The sequence below is a fragment of the Narcine bancroftii genome, chromosome 4, assembly GCF_036971445.1.
Source record: "Narcine bancroftii isolate sNarBan1 chromosome 4, sNarBan1.hap1, whole genome shotgun sequence".
NCBI classification, from domain to species: Eukaryota; Metazoa; Chordata; class Chondrichthyes; order Torpediniformes; family Narcinidae; genus Narcine; species Narcine bancroftii.
In genome coordinates, this window is record NC_091472.1 from 77,400,159 (window position 1) to 77,418,939 (window position 18,781).

Here is an 18,781-nt window from a genome sequence, read left to right on the forward strand (position 1 = left end):
CAAGTGGAAAGAGTACGTGATACTCCTACCAACCCATGCATTTGTCCACCAAGCATCATCTCCATCTCTTTTGGCAGAATTTATGGATCCTCTGTTGAACTTTTCAGTCTCCTCTGAAACTTAGGGAAGGCATGCCATACTGAGGGACTACTTAGAAGACGGGGAAAAGATTTCAGGGAAAAACAGATAATGAGGGTAAATTAATAGAATGCTCAAAGGGAGCTAACCACTGAATATATTAAAAACCAAAGAGACAGACTTTTCCTCTGTAGAGGAATAAAACATTATGGTGAACAGGCATTGATGATGCCAATATTAGATTAACCTTGGTCTTTATTCAGTGATGGACAGGCTCAAGGGGCCACCTGGTTCATAGTACAACTTTTTACCTTTTTCAATAGGCCTGCACATTGAAAAGATTAAAGGAAGCTTGTTTGGAACAAGCCTCTTGAGCTGCTGTAATGGCAATGCTCCCACTGGTGCCGGGGAGAGCAGGGAGTGGAGACACAGCGCTCGCCCAATGGGTCCCACCACCCCATTTGACTGCCGAAAGCTCTCTACAGGCTTTAAAGAAGTCATCGGTGTTTTATTTAAAATCATGCGATCGTGGGTCTGGGCCCAAGATGGCAGCACCTGCTTACAACAGCAGCAGGAGTTGCAAACTCCAGGGTAACAGCAGAGTGGTGTAGGGCACCAGTGATGGGAAGGACACCCCTCCTATTGAAAAGAAGAAGCATAGGAGATGATCCCAAAGATAACCATGGTGATGGACCAGTGAGGGGCTCTGCGGCTGAAGGACACACACTGGTGGTCAGCTGTTGGCGACTTGCAGGTGAGGAAACCATTTAGGCCACAGGTTGCTGGCAACTTGAGGTCAAAGGAATCACACCAAGCAGATTTCTGGAGACTGGCTCATGAGAACCAGGTTTTGGAACCAGGATTCAAGAGGGTAAGAAGACATCTCGAAAGGCCCTGGGTGCTGAAGGTTTCTTCATTGTGGGTCTTGACTCAGGTTGCCGATGGTTGGAACTGAACTGGAGTCTTGTGCAGCTGCAGAAGCTGTGAAAGCACTGGAGGAGAATCATTGGACGCTCAGTAACTCTGAGAGGATTCTCCTTTGTTTCTCTTTCTCTGACCGTAAGGGGAACGGGGCAATGCTAATGAGAATGGCAAATCTTTGTCTGTTTAATGCCAGACTAAAGGCAATTTTACGTAAACATGATATTTCTGTTTTATTACATTCCAATAAATAGCATCTGATCCAATTTGATATGTGTTTGATCGGATCTGAAAAACAGTGCTTTGGACCAAATGATCTGTTTCTAGGATGGAAACACTATATATCTATCACCTATGACAAAAATGCATTTCATTCCATTTAAGTGATACAAATCCTCAATCGTTGCAAACAATTTGAACATTATAGGTACACTTCGTACAGGTTACAATATATCATCATATGACGCCAATCCTTGCAGTCTACAACTGTCAGAATAGATACACACATGATGGCCAAGCTATAATTTCATTTATTATTTATCTTTAAATCATTCCTATAATTCTCACCTCATGCAAGGATTTCTTTTTGCAGCCAGCTGGAGTAAAGAGGGGCTGTTACTGGTTGAGTCAGGAGGAGGATTCCCACTCTTCAGTCTTTCATTTTCCACTGATGTCAAAGGAAATTCAGCACCATCTCTTCTCACAGGATTACTCTGTGCACATTCCAGAGTGACTGTCAATAAAAGGAGAAATTGAGATGAAATTAAAATTAATTTAACATTTTAATTTAAAGCATAAATAGAAACATTGAAAACACTATTTGGCTGGACAACATATCTGGAGAGAGAAAGAGTTAAAAATCCAAACATAAATCCTTTCATTAGAACTGAGAAACAGAAATTGTAGAAACTGCATAGTAACCAAAATCAAGAGAATTCCCGATTCAATTTGTTCTACGTGAAGCAACTGGTCACAATCAAGTTGTGGAAAAGCCAACAAAAAAAAGTTGACCTCAGAGCTAGCAAAAGCAGGAGGATTCAACAAGGCTCCTACCCCTGGTTGCCCTCTAGTGACATTTGTTGCCTTTTTGCTTACAGTCAAGGTTCCTGGATGATGTCAGTGTGTCTGAATAAGTAGCTGACACTCGATATCTACTATCGTCACTTGAAGAAAAGTTATTTTTTATCAGGTCCAGGTTGGTAACAGATATCCATGTAATCAAACTCTGTAAATAATTCCAGGAACAAAAGGAGAATATAAAATTAGTGGCAAGGGAAAAGAATTTAAAAAAATCTTTAATTGAGCCATGTCCAATGTTAGGGGTTTTCAGCAAATTCTAAGGATTCATTGAAAAAACAAATCTCAGTTTATAATAGGTAACCTCCAACCCAGGGGTTAGAAAACATGGGCACCTGAGTTAGCTACATCACTCAACGATGGTTGAACATGGAGAGATTCGGTGTGCCTTGAATTTATACCCAACTGCAAAATTCCATTATAGTTGAAAAATTATTTAATTCCCCAACATAGTTATTTCTTATCTCATTAAGCAAAACAAGAATAAATTACAGGATTGTAAACCTTATAATTAAGTTTCATTCTTAACTAGCTTCCAATGTAAGAAAATATACAACTGAAGAAATACAAAATATGTTGGAGGCTGAAATTGAACAACATAAAATGCTGGAAACCTTTCATCTAACCTTTCAATTTCAGCATCTAAAACACATTACAAATTGATGTGGGTATTTTATTCATTGTAGAGTGGGGATAAATTGAGCCATTGAGCCAATGAAAGGCACTGCAGAACTGATTTTTTTCCCCCCATATGAACTACAGTATTTTTGTAATAATGACTCTCTCAAGCAGCTTTGCCAGGCACTTAGAAAACACCCTGCAAAACAAATGTGTCAGAATGGAGTCAGAATCATAGTCAATCTGCACAAAACTGGCTCTTTGATCCAACTCATCCTTGTTGACTGTGACACCTAACAGAATCTTATGTGCCTGCATTAGGCTAATTTCCTCCTATTTCTTTCCTATCCAAGTGCCTGTGGAAATGCTACTTAAACAGTAATGGTACCAGCCTTTAGCACACATCTGGTACCTCATTCCAGAAAGCAAGATTTTCTATGGCACTAAAATTGCCCTTCAGTTCTCATTCAATTTTTTTCCCCTCTCGGTTTAAGCAATGCTCTCCAGTTTTAGACTCTCCAACACAGGGGAAAAGGCTATCTACCCTTTCCATGCCCATCAACTTTATAAACTTCAAAGGTCACCTCTCCATCTCAGAGTGCACTTCAAGACCAAGCTGGTTTCCCCCACAGGCAGGCATCTTACATTGGTGCCCAATAGCTGGGTTAGAACTGGCGCAGACCAGAGAACCTGACTGTTTAAACATTTCTGAAATATTTACATAAGAATGCCTTTCTAAATATTTTTATCAATAGCAATGGTTCATCACATTTGGAAACCATTACTTTATGCTGAAACCCAAAAGCAGTTCAAGAAGTCAATTCAGGTTACTTGCTGGAAGCATACATTTTTAATAAAGCAATCTAAAGCTTACTTCACTTTGATCTTTGTTGACAATCAAATCCCTGTTCAGTGCATTTATGGCATACTGTACTGTTGGTACTCAATCACCCTAACAGAAAAAGGAGAAAGGAATTTGACAAGGCAAAGTTATTTGTCAAATTGGAGAAAACTAATTTAAATTTTATTTTCATTTTTAATCAACTGCTTCTGTTCGAGGGCAGCATGGTTAGTGCAGTGCTATTACAGCACCAGTGACCTGGGTTTGAATCTGGTGCTAACTGTAATTAGTTTGTAAGTCTCCCCATGTCTGCATGTCCTCATCCCACCTTTCAAAACATATGGGGGGATTGTAGGTGAATTGGGGTATTTAAGGCAGAACAGGCTCATGGGCCAGAATGGCAGGTCACCATGCTGTATGTCTCAATTAAAATTAAAATAGAAGTTAATTTAAGGGAAAATTATAAATGGGGTCACTGCTCTAGAAAGAAGCAAAAGTTAATTATACTCCAAAGTGGACCACAGGAGACACACTATGCCATCCTTGCTATCATCATTATAAAAAAACCTCCATCCAACAAACTATCCCTTGGGAAGAAAATTAACAGTGGGATTCAACTTATTAACTGCTTGACTGATACTTTCTATCCAATTTTTTTGATGTTTCACATAACAGATACCCATTTGAAAGGAGAGATCAGGATACTCATTAATTAAAAAAGAACAATTAATGTTGAATAAAGTATTTTGCTCTGGTTCCAAAAAAGCAAATGCAGAATAGAGCAGTTTATTTGGCTAAAGGAACACAGGCATATTTAAAATTAAATTATACAAGATTCAAAACATGATAAATGATTAAGTATTGTATAAATTGAATTGAATTATTTCCTGAAGAATACTAGTCCAAATTAAATGATTTTAAATTAAATCAATGCTGACTCAATGAACATTAATGGTACTTAAGAGAAGAGAATACATGATAAACTGAGAAGAGGGAAAGTCTGAGAGCCTAGAAATATGTCTTCAGACTGGAAGCAATAAACAAACAATATAATGGCAATATATTGTACAAATCTTCTGAAATTAGATTCATTTGAAGTGAATGAAGTAGAATTTCAGATGCCACCTTATGCAGGTTTAATGCAACTGATCCAAGGATAATTTAACCTCCTCACACCCATCTTGTTTAAAGTACTGACATATGCTGTAAGAGGTAATTAAACCAAATTAGATGTTCAAAACAAATTCCGGAACCATAGAGTCATGTCCTCAATAGTGATTTAATTGTTAACAATTTATTCATCAATGGTGATATTTTCCTGATGTTAAATGACTACAGGCTAATTAGTAACACATTTTACCTTGTCTCCATGTAGTTTAATGGCTGTTACTACTGTATTTAACATAGCAGTTGAGACACATAAGTGACTGCTTGATAAGGTACCAAATGACTACCAGTGACTGTAGACTACCTTGAGATACTGCCATAGAAAAGGATAAAACAGTAAGATACATTGCCCAAACCTTAGAATTACCAAAGTCAACTGTTTGGAAAATAATTAAGAAGAAAGAGTGTACTAGTGAGGTCAGTAATTGCAAAGACCTCCACTGTTGATGACAGAAGAATTCACATCATAATGAAGAAAAATCCCCAAACACCTGTCCAACAGATCAGAAAACACTCTTCAGGAGGCAGTTGTTAATGTGTCAGATTTTGACCTAGGTAGCTTCTGTGGAGAAATATATAATTGGTGTAGGAAGTTATACTGAACCAATCCATATCTTGCATTTATAATTGATGTCATACTATCCATACACCAGTCAGACCAACATGTTTCTGATATTACAACACCTAAGTCCGACTCCCAATTCTCGCTTGACCTCTGTGAGCCTGGTTTTACACTTTCACTCTGGAGAGCATAGTACATTTTTGTTATAAACGTTGGTGTATTTCCCAGCCAGATCATTTGCTCCATTTCACTAATTTCAGGTGGGTCCAACATTGGTCCTTATCTTTCTCTCAAGAATGATCTTAGCTGGAGAAAACAGAAGAAAGTTCCATTAGCTACTCCATATTTCTGTTCTAATTGATTAAAAGACATAAGAATCCCCTCTGCATTGCAGTCTTCAAAGTATCTTATTCCTTTATCATACCAGGAGTATAATATTCTGTTACCTAGATTCATAGGCAGGAACACATTCTTACATAGTGGTGCTCTAAATGATATCCCTGCTTTTTTCCCAATACACTCATTGATTTCTTGCCATACTCTAATCATGTATTTTTTGTCATTGACTTATATAGATAAAATTCTTCACTGCCCCATTTTTCATTGAGTAGAGTCCCATTCAAATCCAAGGGGAGTGGTGGGGGGGGCTGCCTTCCTCAAAGAAAGATTAAAGAAATCTGGCTTGTGCTGACAAATAATACTTTCTAAAATCCAATAGCCTAAGTCCTCCCGAGTTTATAGTTCCACATTAATTTTTCCAGCAAAATTCTGACACCTTATTATTCCGTATGAATTGCCTAATACAATTATTTAATAATTTAAAGAAATTCTTCAGCAAAGAAATAGGCAGAGATTGAAAAAGATTTTGTAATCTTGGCATCATTTTCACAGTTAACCCTTCCAATCAAAGTAATCAGCAAATCTTTCCTTTTCTGCAAATCCTTCTCTATCTTCCCCAACAGGGGAGTAGAATTTAATTTGTACAAATTTTGTAGGTTATTATCAATCATGATTCTTAAGTATTTAATTCCAACTACTTTCCATTTAAATTGACTTCCTTTTTGATATCTTTCATAATCAAAATTCATCAATGGTATTATCTCACTTTTATCTATATTAATTTTATAACCTGAAATTCTTATGTTTCTACTGTTGTTTGCAATTTCTCCAAAGGCTCAGCTGGATCAGATTTAGCACATCATCAACAAATAGGCTGATTTTATGTTCTTCTTGTCCAACTTTGAAGCATTTAATATCTGAATTTCTCCTTATAATTGCTGCCAGTGGTTCAATCGCAAGAATGAAAAGTGCTGGGGACAGGGGACAGCCCTATATACTTGATCTACTCAGGGAAAGCCACTGACATTTGACTAATACTTATAATTTTGGCTTCTGGGTTATGATAAAGAGTTTTATCCAGTTTATAAATATTATACCTATTCAAAATTTTTCCAATGTATTAATTAAGAAAGGCCATTCTAAGCAGTCGAATGCCCTTTCTTCATCAAGGGAGACTGTTATACTGGATTTCAATTTTGATTTAGCTATATGTATTATATTGATTAGCCTACCCAGACTATTTGAGGAACGTCTTCCTTTAACAAATCCTACTTGATCTGTATGTATCAATTTAGATAAATATTGTTCCAGTCTATTAGCTAACACTTTCACTAGTATCTTATAATCAGCATTCAAAAGTAAGATAGGTCTATATCATGAGGTCTTTAATGGGTTCCTGTTTTCTTTTGGCAACACAGTAATAGTAGCTGTTGAAAAAGAGTCTGGAGAGCCTTAGTCTCCACTGCCCAGTCTAGCACTTCCATTATAAGAGGTATCAACAAATCCTTAAAATGATGTGGATAGACTATTTCCGTTAAGAGGAGGAAAGATTAAAACAAGAGGACATGAGTTAAGAATTAAGGGGCAGAGGTTTAGAGGTAACATGAGGGGGAACTTCTTTACTCAGAGAGTGGTAGCTGTGTGGAATCATCTTCCGGGAGAAATAGTGGCGGCGGAGTCAATTGTATTATTTAAGAAAAGGTTGGACAGGTATATGGATGAGAAGAAGATGGAGGGTTATGGGCATTGTGCAGGGAGGTGGGACTAGAAAGGGGTGTTTGGTTCGGTGCGGACTAGAAGGGCCTAATGGCCTGTTTCCGTGCTGTAATTGTTATGTTATATGTTATGTTATGTCTATAGTACTCAGGTACTATAGTACTACCATACTGCAATCCACTGAAGAGGTACTGGGCTTCTCCTCCAGGAAAAACAAGGACTGGTTTGACGAAAACAGCCAGGAAATCCAGGAGCTGCTGGCAAAGAAGCGAGCTGGCCACCAGGCTCACCTTACAAAGCCGTCCTGTCCAGAGAAGAAACAAGCCTTCCGTCGCGCATGCAGCCATCTTCAGCGCAAACTCCGGGAGATCCAAAATGAGTGGTGGACTAGCCTCGCCAAACGAACACAGCTCAGCGCGGACATTGGCGACTTCAGGGGTTTCTACGAGGCTCTAAAGGCTGTGTACGGCCCCTCACCCCAAGTCCAAAGCCCGCTGCGCAGCTCAGACGGCAAAGTCCTCCTCAGCGACAAGATCTCCATCCTCAACCGATGGTCAGAACACTTCCAATCTCTTTTCAGTGCCAACCGCTCAGTCCAAGATTCCGCCCTGCTCCAGCTCCCTCAACAGCCCCTAAGGCTAGAGCTGGATGAGGTTCCCACCCTGGATGAGACATATAAGGCAATCGAACAACTGAAAAGTGGCAAAGCAGCAGGTATGGATGGAATCCCCCCAGAAGTCTGGAAGGCTGGCGGCAAAACTCTGCATGCCAAACTGCATGAGTTTTTCAGGCTTTGTTGGGACCAAGGTAAACTGCCTCAGGATCTTCGTGATGCCACCATCATCACCCTGTACAAAAACAAAGGCGAGAAATCAGACTGCTCAAACTACAGGGGAATCACGTTGCTCTCCATTGCAGGCAAAATCTTCGCTAGGATTCTACTAAATAGAATAATACCTAGTGTCGCCGAGAATATTCTCCCAGAATCACAGTGCGGCTTTCGCGCAAACAGAGGAACCACTGACATGGTCTTTGCCCTCAGACAGCTCCAAGAAAAGTGCAGAGAACAAAACAAAGGACTCTACATCACCTTTGTTGACCTCACCAAAGCCTTCGACACCGTGAGCAGGAAAGGGCTTTGGCAAATACTAGAGCGCATCGGATGTCCCCCAAAGTTCCTCAACATGATTATCCAACTGCACGAAAACCAACAAGGTCGGGTCAGATACAGCAATGAGCTCTCTGAACCCTTCTCCATTAACAATGGCGTGAAGCAAGGCTGTGTTCTCGCACCAACCCTCTTTTCAATCTTCTTCAGCATGATGCTGAACCAAGCCATGAAAGACCCCAACAATGAAGACGCTGTTTACATCCGGTACCGCACGGATGGCAGTCTCTTCAATCTGAGGCGCCTGCAAGCTCACACCAAGACACAAGAGAAACTTGTCCGTGAACTACTCTTTGCAGATGATGCCGCTTTAGTTGCCCATTCAGAGCCAGCTCTTCAGCGCTTGACGTCCTGCTTTGCGGAAACTGCCAAAATGTTTGGCCTGGAAGTCAGCCTGAAGAAAACTGAGGTCCTCCATCAGCCAGCTCCCCACCATGACTACCAGCCCCCCCACATCTGCATCGGGCACACAAAACTCAAAACGGTCAACCAGTTTACCTATCTCGGCTGCATCATTTCATCAGATGCAAGGATCGACAATGAGATAGACAACAGACTCGCCAAGGCAAATAGCGCCTTTGGAAGACTACACAAAAGAGTCTGGAAAAACAACCAACTGAAAAACCTCACAAAGATAAGGGTATACAGAGCCGTTGTAATACCCACACTCCTGTTCGGCTCCGAATCATGGGTCCTCTACCGGCACCACCTACGGCTCCTAGAACGCTTCCACCAGTGTTGTCTCCGCTCCATCCTCAACATCCATTGGAGCGCTTTCATCCTAACGTCGAAGTACTCGAGATGGCAGAGGTCGACAGCATTGAGTCCACGCTGCTGAAGATCCAGCTGCGCTGGATGGGTCACGTCTCCAGAATGGAGGACCATCGCCTTCCCAAGATCATGTTATATGGCGAGCTCTCCACTGGCCACCGTGACAGAGGTGCACCAAAGAAAAGGTACAAGGACTGCCTAAAGAAATCTCTTGGTGCCTGCCACATTGACCACCGCCAGTGGGCTGATAACGCCTCAAACCGTGCATCTTGGCGCCTCACAGTTTGGCAGGCAGCAACCTCCTTTGAAGAAGACCGCAGAGCCCACCTCACTGACAAAAGACAAAGGAGGAAAAACCCAACACCCAACCCCAACCAACCAATTTTCCCCTGCAACCGCTGCAACCGTGTCTGCCTGTCCCGCATCGGACTTGTCAGCCACAAACGAGCCTGCAGCTGACGTGGACTTTTTACCCCCTCCATAAATCTTCGTCCGCGAAGCCAAGCCAAAGAAAGAAGATAGTACTCAGGTGGGAACCCACCCTCCTCCAGAGACTTATTAGTTTGGAGAGTGTTCAGAGTCTTCTCAATTTCCTCTCTTTTGAAAGAGGGTCTAACTCTCTCTGTTCTCTCACCTCTAATTTTGGAAGCTCAACACTCGCTAGGAGCTCGTACATCTCGTTATCATCTCCTAATAATTCTGATTTATATAGTTTTGTGGACATTTACCCCCTCCATAAATCTTCGTCCGTGAAGCCAAGCCAAAGATATAGTTTTGTATAGTAATGTCTAAAAATTTCATTAATCTCTTTTGGGTTGTATGGCTTCTGATTTAATTGCATTTATCATCCTTGACGACTCCTCTGAATTCACTTGCCAGGACAAGACCTTACGTGCTCGATCTCCTCATTCATAATATTTTTGCTTAGTTTTTAAAATATTTTTTTCAGTTTTATACATTTGCTCTATTTTTTATTCTCTAAGAGTCTATACTTTGCTTGTAAACCCATCCTTTGATATTTTCTCCAGTTCTGTTATCTTTTTCTCCAAAACATGTTGTCTTATAAGATTTTTTATATAGGAAATAATTTGCCCTCTCAGATAAACTTTAAGCATATCCCATATCAAAAAGCTGTTATCAACAGAGGAGAGATTTGTCTCATAAAATAATTCTATCTATCTCCTAATAACTCACAGAAATTTGTCCTTTTCAACAATGTGGCATTAAGATGCCACCTGTACACATTTTCTTGTTTTTATACTATTGCAATAGTTAAGGTGAGTAGCCTTGCCAAGTATCCCATTTTTACCATTACTTTTTAACTGCGCAGACATTAAGAATAAATTAATCCTTGTATGTGTGTCATGGACCCTTGAGTAGAATGAATAGTCTCTCTCTGTGGGCTTGAGCTGCCTCCAGATATCAATCAGATTTAAATCTTTCATAAATGATAGTGTCGCTTTTGCAGTCCTTATCCAATATCAGATTTAAACAGAAATCAAAATACCCCCCTCCCCGATGAATATTTTTTTTCTATCTTCTGCTGCTTTTAAAAAGATATCCTTCATAAAGGCTGCACTGTCATAATTTGGCAGAAAAATATTCATGAACATCAAGGATTCTGCATAAATTTTACAATGTACCATTACAAACCTTCCAGCTTGGTCAATCATCTATTTTCTACTACAACTGGCACATTTTTATTAATTAAAAATGCTACTCCTCTCACCTTTGAACCGAAAGCAGACAATATTACTTGCCCCACCCATCCTCTTTTTAACTTAGCATGTTCCAATTTAGTAAAGTGTATTTCCCACAGGAAAACTACATCCGTTTTTAGTTTTTTAAAGTGTGCCAAGATCCTTTTCTTTTTCAACCGGCTCATTTAGCTTGTCAACATTCAGACTAATAAATTTAACATTCTATCCATTCCAATTTTTCAACAAATATTGTTTGGCAATAAAACCTTTTTGATTATTCAAATAATACAGTGGTCCGTCCCCTTTAAAGAATATACATAGGGGCCCTGCTCTGACATCAGTAAACAAAACATCCTGAAAGCCCATGAAAAAAGACCGCAGAATCTTCCAAGAAATCTTCCCCTCACTTTAGCGCCATCTTGCAAAACTACTCTACTCCCAGTGCCATTATTCCCCTTAGACTGGAATCTCCTTTTGCTACTATTTTTTAAACAAGTTCTTGGTCTTTTTTAAGCTCTCAGTGAAAATCTCCATAACATTTAACAACAAATACAAGATGGTTTAAAATACACTTTTTACTTTGTCCCATTGTAAACATTCTTCTTAATCTTCTTGTTTAATATTTTTAATCTATTCATAATCTTCTTAAAAAAATTCTTACACTTCTTCTTTAGTCTTGATAAAACATCGATTACCATCTGTTGCTTTTATCGTCAGAGTCTCAGTATATATCACTGAGTATTTTATGTTCTTTGATCGCAATTGGTTTTTACATCATTGAATTCCTTCCATTGTTTAATCAAAGTTGGGCTAAAGTCTTGAAAGAATAACACGTTTCTGCGTCCATCTCAAGTAGGCCTTTGTGTTGCTTGGAGTAATCAAATGCTGCTCCAAAAACCACTTCCTATTCCTGGTAACTCAAAAGTCTTACCAGGACCGGCCATGGTCACTGCTCACCAGATCTTCTGGATCCAAGGGTCTGATGAGCACTTTCTATTTGTAGTTTTCCAATGAATTTATTTTCTCCCAACACTCATGGGATCCAAGTTTCAAAGAAGCTCACCAGGTCTTTCCCTTCACTTCTTTCCTTCAAACTAATAATTCTAACATTATTGCGTCTGCTAAAATTCTCCATGTGGTTGGTCTTGTCCAGCATAGCTTGTTTTTTTTTTTTTTGTTTTTTTTTAAAAATTTTTATTTTTCACACCATAAATCCCAATAGTCATGATATACACTTTTTCTTTTCCACACATTTACAGTGCCTTTTTCTCCCTCCCCCCTCCCTCCTCCCAAGCCACCCCCCCACCCCCCCCCCCTCTCATCCATTTTAGGTATACAATCTAGGTTGCATTAATTCAGTCAGACAATGTTGTCATTCATCAAAAATACACCAGAAATTCTACTGAGTCCATTCTTTTCTTTTCTTCTCCTTCCATAAACTTAGGTAATGTTTGTTCCCGGTAGGTTTTCGCTATTGTATTTAATGTAAGGCTCCCATACTTGTTCGAATATTTCAATATTATTTCTTAAACTATATGTTATTTTTTCTAATGGAATACATTTATTAATTTCTATATACCATTGTTGTATTTTCAAATTATCTTCCAATTTCCAGGTTGACATAATACATTTTTTTGCTACGGCTAGGGCTATCTTGACAAATCTTTTTTGTGCATCTTCCAAGTCAATTCCAAATTCTTTATTTTTTATGTTACTTAGGAGAAAGATCTCTGGATTCTTTGGTATATTGTTTTCTGTTATTTTATTTAATATTTGATTGAGATCATCCCAAAATTTTTCTACTCTCTCACATGTCCAGATTGCATGAATTATTGTTCCCCTTTCTTTTTTACATCGAAAACATCTATCAGATACTGTTGGGTCCCATTTATTTAACTTTTGCGGTGTAATGTATAGTCTGTGTAACCAATTATATTGTATCATACGCAGCCTCGTATTTATTGTATTTCTCATCGTTCCAGAACATAATTTCTTCCATGTTTCCTTTTTTATCTTTATATTTAAATCTTGTTCCCATTTTTGTTTAGTTTTACCATTTGTTTCCTCATTCTCCTTTTCTTGCAGTTTGATATACATATTTGTTATAAATCTTTTGATTAACATTGTATCTGTAATCACATATTCAAGGTTACTTCCCTCTGGTAAACTCAAATTGCTTCCTAATTTATCTTTCAAGTAGGATCTCAGTTGGTAATATGCCAGCGCTGTATCTCCAGTTATATTGTACTTATCTCTCATTTGTTCAAAGGATAAGAATCTACTTCCTGAAAAACAATTTTCTATTCTTTTAATCCCTTTTTTTTCCCATTTTCTAAAGGAAAGGTTGTCTATTGTAAAAGGGAGTAGCTTATTTTGCGTCAATATTAGTTTTGGTATTTGATAATTTATTTTATTTCTTTCTACATGAATCTTCTTCCATATATTGAGGAGATGGTGTAATACTGGAGAAGTTCTATGTTGTACCAATTTTTCGTCCCATTTATATAATATGTGTTCAGGTATCTTTTCCCCTATTTTATCTAATTCTAGTCTCGTCCAGTCTGGTTTTTCCCTTGTTTGATAAAAATCTGATAGGTACCTTAATTGTGCGGCTCTATAATAATTTTTGAAGTTTGGCAATTGTAGGCCTCCTTGTTTATACCATTCTGTTAATTTATCTAGTGCTATCCTCGGTTTCCCCCCTCTTCATAAAAATCTCCTTATTATTTTCTTTAACTCTTTGAAGAATTTTTCTGTCAGTTGTATTGGCAATGCCTGAAATAAGTATAGTATCCTTGGAAAAATGTTCATTTTAATACAGTTTATCCTTCCTATCAGTGTTAGTGGTAGCTCTTTCCAATGCTCTAAATCGTCCTGTAATTTTTTCATTAGTGGATTGTAATTGAGTTTATATAATTGGCCTAGATTTTTGTTTATTTGCACACCTAGGTATCTTATTGCCTGCATTTGCCATCTGAATGGGGATTCCTCCTTAAATTTTGAGAAATCCGCGTTATTCATAGGCATTGCTTCACTTTTATTTACGTTTATCTTGTATCCCGACACTTCTCCATATTCCTTCAATTTCTTATATAGTTCTTTTATTGATAGTTCTGGTTCTGTTAAGTACACTATCACATCATCCGCAAATAGACTGATTTTATACTCCCTGTCTTTTATTTTTATTCCTTTTATATTATTATCTATTCTTATCGATTCTGCTAGTGGTTCTATAGCTAGCGCAAGCAATAATGGTGATAGTGGGCATCCCTGCCGCGTTGACCTGCTTAAGTTAAATTGCTTTGATACATGTCCATTTACTGTCACTTTCGCTAACGGTCCCTCATATAATGCTTTAATCCAATTAATATACTTCTCCGGTAAACTGAATTTTTGCAATACTTTGAACAAGTAATTCCATTCTACTCTGTCGAAGGCCTTCTCTGCGTCTAAAGCAACTGCTACTGCCGGTGCTCTATTTCCTTCTACTGCATGAATTAAGTTAATAAATTTACAAATATTGTCTGTTGTGCGTCTTTTTTTGATAAATCCAGTTTGGTCTAAATTTACCATTTTCGGTACCTGTTCTGCTAATCTGTTTGCTAATAGTTTAGCTATTATCTTATAATCTGTGTTTAGCAGAGATATTGGTCTATATGACGCTGGTGAGAGTGGATCTTTCCCTTGTTTTAGTATCACTGTAATTATTGCTGTTTTACATGAGTCTGGTAAGTTTTGTGTCTCATCAATCTGGTTGATTACATCCAGGAGGGGCGGTATTATTAGATCTTTAAATGTTTTGTAGAATTCTATTGGGAGTCCATCCTCTCCTGGTGTTTTATTATTTGGTAAATTTTTTATTATCTCTTGTATTTCTACTGTTCCAAATGGTTCTGTTAATTTATTTTGTTCCTCTATTTGTAGTTTTGGTAGTTCAATTTTAGTCAAAAATTCATCTATTTTCCCTTCTTTCCTTTCGTTTTCAGTTCGGTATAATTGTTCATAGAATTCTCTGAAGTTTTCCTTAATTTCTTTTGGATTATATGTAATTTGTTTGTCTTTTTTCCTTGTTGCCAATACCATTTTCTTAGTTTGCTCTGTCTTAAGCTGCCATGCTAAGATTTTGTGTGTTTTTTCACCTAGTTCATAATATTTCTGTTTTGTCTTCATTATGTTCTTCTCCACCTTATATGTTTGTAATGTTTCATATTTTATTTTTTTATCCGCCAATTCTCTTCTTTTGGTTGTATCTTCCTTTATTGCTAATTTTTTTTCTATGTTTATTATTTCCCTTTCCAACTGCTCTGTTTCCTGATTATAGTCCTTCTTCATCTTGGTTGCATAACTTATTATTTGTCCTCTAATGAATGCTTTCATTGCGTCCCATAGTATAAACTTATCTTCCACTGATTCCGTATTTACTTCAAAGTACATTTTTAATTGTTTTTCAATAAATTCTCTAAAATCCTGTCTTTTAAGTAGCATGGGGTTTAATCTCCATCTATACATTCTTGGAGGGATGTCCTCTAGCTCTATTGCCAATAACAGGGGTGAGTGGTCCGATAATAGTCTAGCTTTATATTCTGTTTTCCTAACTCTCCCTTGAATGTGGGCTGATAACAGGAATAGGTCTATCCTTGAGTATGTTTTATGTCTAGTCGAGTAGTATGAGTATTCCTTTTCTTTTGGGTTTTGTTTCCTCCATATGTCCACAAGTTTCATTTCTTGCATTGATTTAATTATAAATTTGGTTACTTTGTTCTTCCTGTTAATTTTTTTCCCCGTTTTATCCATATTTGGATCCAAATTCAGATTGAAATCCCCTCCTATTAGTATGTTCCCTTGCGTATTAGCTACCTTCAAAAAGATATCTTGCATAAACTTTTGATCTTCTTCGTTAGGTGAATATATATTAAGTAGATTCCAAAGCTCCGAATATATCTGACATTTTATCATAACATATCTCCCTGCTGGATCTATTATTTCCTCTTCTATTTTAAATGGCACATTTTTGCTAATTAATATAGCCACTCCTCTTGCTTTTGAATTATACGATGCTGCTGTTACATGTCCTACCCAATCTCTCTTTAATTTCTTGTGCTCCAATTCAGTTAAGTGTGTTTCTTGGACAAATGCTATATCAATTTTTTCCTTTTTCAGTAAATTTAGTAGTTTCTTCCTTTTAATTTGGTTATGTATTCCATTAATATTTAGAGTCATATAGTTCAGCGTAGCCATTTTATATTTTGTTTATCTTCTCTTTCCGTTTTTCCATCATTACCTTTCCTCCTTTTCCATTTCTGTTTTCTTATTTTCAACTCTTTACCAGACAACATTCCTACAACATCTAACATTTTCTTATTCTCCTATTTCTATTTTCTTTATCCCCAACCTCCCCTTCCCCTCCTGAGTTGTCCTTTATCCCTTGTCGGACAACCACATCTCCCCTCTCCATTTGGATTTGCGAATCCACTCGCAAGCGTCAACTGATTTTGCAGTGACCGCTCTTTTCCCCCACCCAGCCCCCCCCCAGAAAAGATTTCACTTTTTATATGTCACAAAGGTCACTCTTTTAATTCCCTCCTTATTCTCTCTATTCCATTACCTTCCCTTATTAATTCTTGTCTATACTATCTATGTTTTCCTCTAATTACAGATACTTTCACGTATGCCCATTGTCTCTATTCACTCTTATACCTCTTTACCCGCATACATATCAATCGTGGTCATTTTTACCCTCATTACCCGTCTTCATCCCTCAGTCTATTTTTGTCTTTACCCACATACATATCAATCGTGATCATTTTTGCTCTCATTACCCGTCTTCATCCCTCAGTCTATTTTTATAATTGTTCTGCAAATTTTCGTGCTTCTTCTGGATCCGAGAACAGTCTGTTTTGTTGTCCTGGAATAAATATTTTCAATACCGCAGGATGCTTCAGTGTAAATTTATATCCTTTCTTCCATAAAATCGCTTTTGCTGTATTGAACTCTTTTCTCTTCTTTAGGAGTTCAAAGCTTATATCTGGATAAATGAAGATTTTTTGCCCTTTATACTCCAGTGGTTTGTTGCCCTCTCTTACTTTTTCCATTGTCTTCTCCAGTACCTTTTCTCTTGTAGTATATCTTAGGAATTTTACTACAATAGATCTTGGTTTTTGTTGTGGTTGTGGTTTAGGGGCCAATGCTCTATGTGCCCTTTCTATTTCCATTTCTTGCTGTAGTTCTGGACATCCTAGGGCCTTAGGGATCCATTCTTTTATAAACTCCCTCATATTCTTGCCTTCTTCATCTTCCTTAAGGCCCACTATCTTTATGTTATTTCTTCTGTTATAATTTTCCATTATATCTATTTTTTGGGCTAGTAATTCTTGTGTCTCTTTAGTTTTTTTATTAGATTCCTCCAATTTCTTTTTTAAGTCTTCTACCTCCATTTCTGCTGCTATTGCCCGTTCTTCCATCTTGTCCATTTTTTTCCCCATTTCTGTTAAGGTCATATCCATTTTATTTCTTTTCTTTTCTGTGTTGTTTCCTGTGTTTGCCATTCTTTAAATGACTCCATGTATCCTCTAACAAGAGCAAGTATATCCTTTACCTTGCCTTTCCCTTTATCTATTTCACTGTATTCTTCCTCTTCTTCTTCCTCTGGGTTGGCCATCTGTTGTTTCTTTGATGCCCTTTCCTCCTCTTCTTTCTTGTTTCCATTGTTTTCTGTGGTCTCTTCTTGCTGCAGGTGTTCTGCAGCTGTCGTTGCCGGCTGTGGAGATCGACTCCCCAGCTGGTCCCCCCTCCCGTCGGTGTGTTTTTTTGCATGCGCGGTTGCGCACTTTTACTCGGCTCTGTGAGCCATTGTTGTAGTTCTTTTTCTACCGACCTGAGGTAGTGGGGTCCTCTCTCCACAGCGGGCCTCTTCGGACAGGTAAGGCCTTCACCTTTTTCCTCCGTTGTCTTCTCTTCCTCTCTTCTTTCAGTTGATTTTGATTTTTCTCCTTTTGTCTCCATCTTCTTTCCACCTTTATACTCACTTTTCTTTAACTTGTATTTCTGTGCCTTTGTATTTTCTCTTGTTTTTCGCGACTTTTCTGGAGAGGGCTGGAGTTCACCGTCCGGCCACTACTCCATCACGTGACTCCTCCCTCCAGCATAGCTTGTTTATACATGTCCCATTTCTTCGTGTCTTTCTCCAAAGCCTTCAGCTTTTCTTCCATTTTAACCAAGTCGACTTCCACTTGTCCCAATCATTCCATTAAATCATCAGTTGACTCTTTAAATTCAGTCATCTTCTCTGACACATCTCTCATTGCAGTTTCAACACCCGTGAAATGATTGCATAAAGTCTCCATCTTCTCCAGGATTATATTCAGGTCTTCCTCTGAACCCCAGCACCACTCTTGTACCATTCCCTTTTGGGCTTTCACTCAACATTCCTGGCTGTCGGTGTCTCTTCCAATTTTGTTTTTTGCTGTCTTGTCTTCTTAGTGTTCATTTTGTTCATCCACAGTGAAAAATTCTTAATTTTAAACTTTGAAATGGTCTTTTTAAAACTATTCACAGAGAGCTCATCCAAGACATGTCTGTCTAGCTCCTTTGCATGGCGACGCCCCAATGGCTCCAACCTTTTTTTAAAAATAATTTTTTATTTTTCACACTGTGAACCATATCAACCAAAATACATACAAACATTTCCCTCTTAAATATACACAGTGGCATTTTCTCCCCTTTTTTCTCCCCTTTTTCCCCCCTACCTTCCCTCCCCCTTCCCACCCCCCTCCAAAACCAATAAACATTCAACATATACAATACAATAAAACCATTAAACAATG

At 38.1% G+C, this 18,781-nt stretch overlaps 1 protein-coding gene across 7 annotated transcripts in view; it reads right to left on the reverse strand.

Moving 5' to 3' along the window:
• The window catches only part of wdpcp (WD repeat containing planar cell polarity effector), a 291,775-nt gene that overhangs the window by 25,179 nt on the left and 247,815 nt on the right, over positions 1-18,781 (reverse strand). For all 7 annotated transcript variants that reach the window (XM_069931706.1, XM_069931705.1, XM_069931702.1 and 4 more), the window contains one exon: positions 1,567-1,732. In XM_069931706.1, coding sequence (XP_069787807.1) covers positions 1,567-1,732 — 166 coding nt within the window. The remainder of the gene's footprint in view (positions 1-1,566; positions 1,733-18,781) is intronic.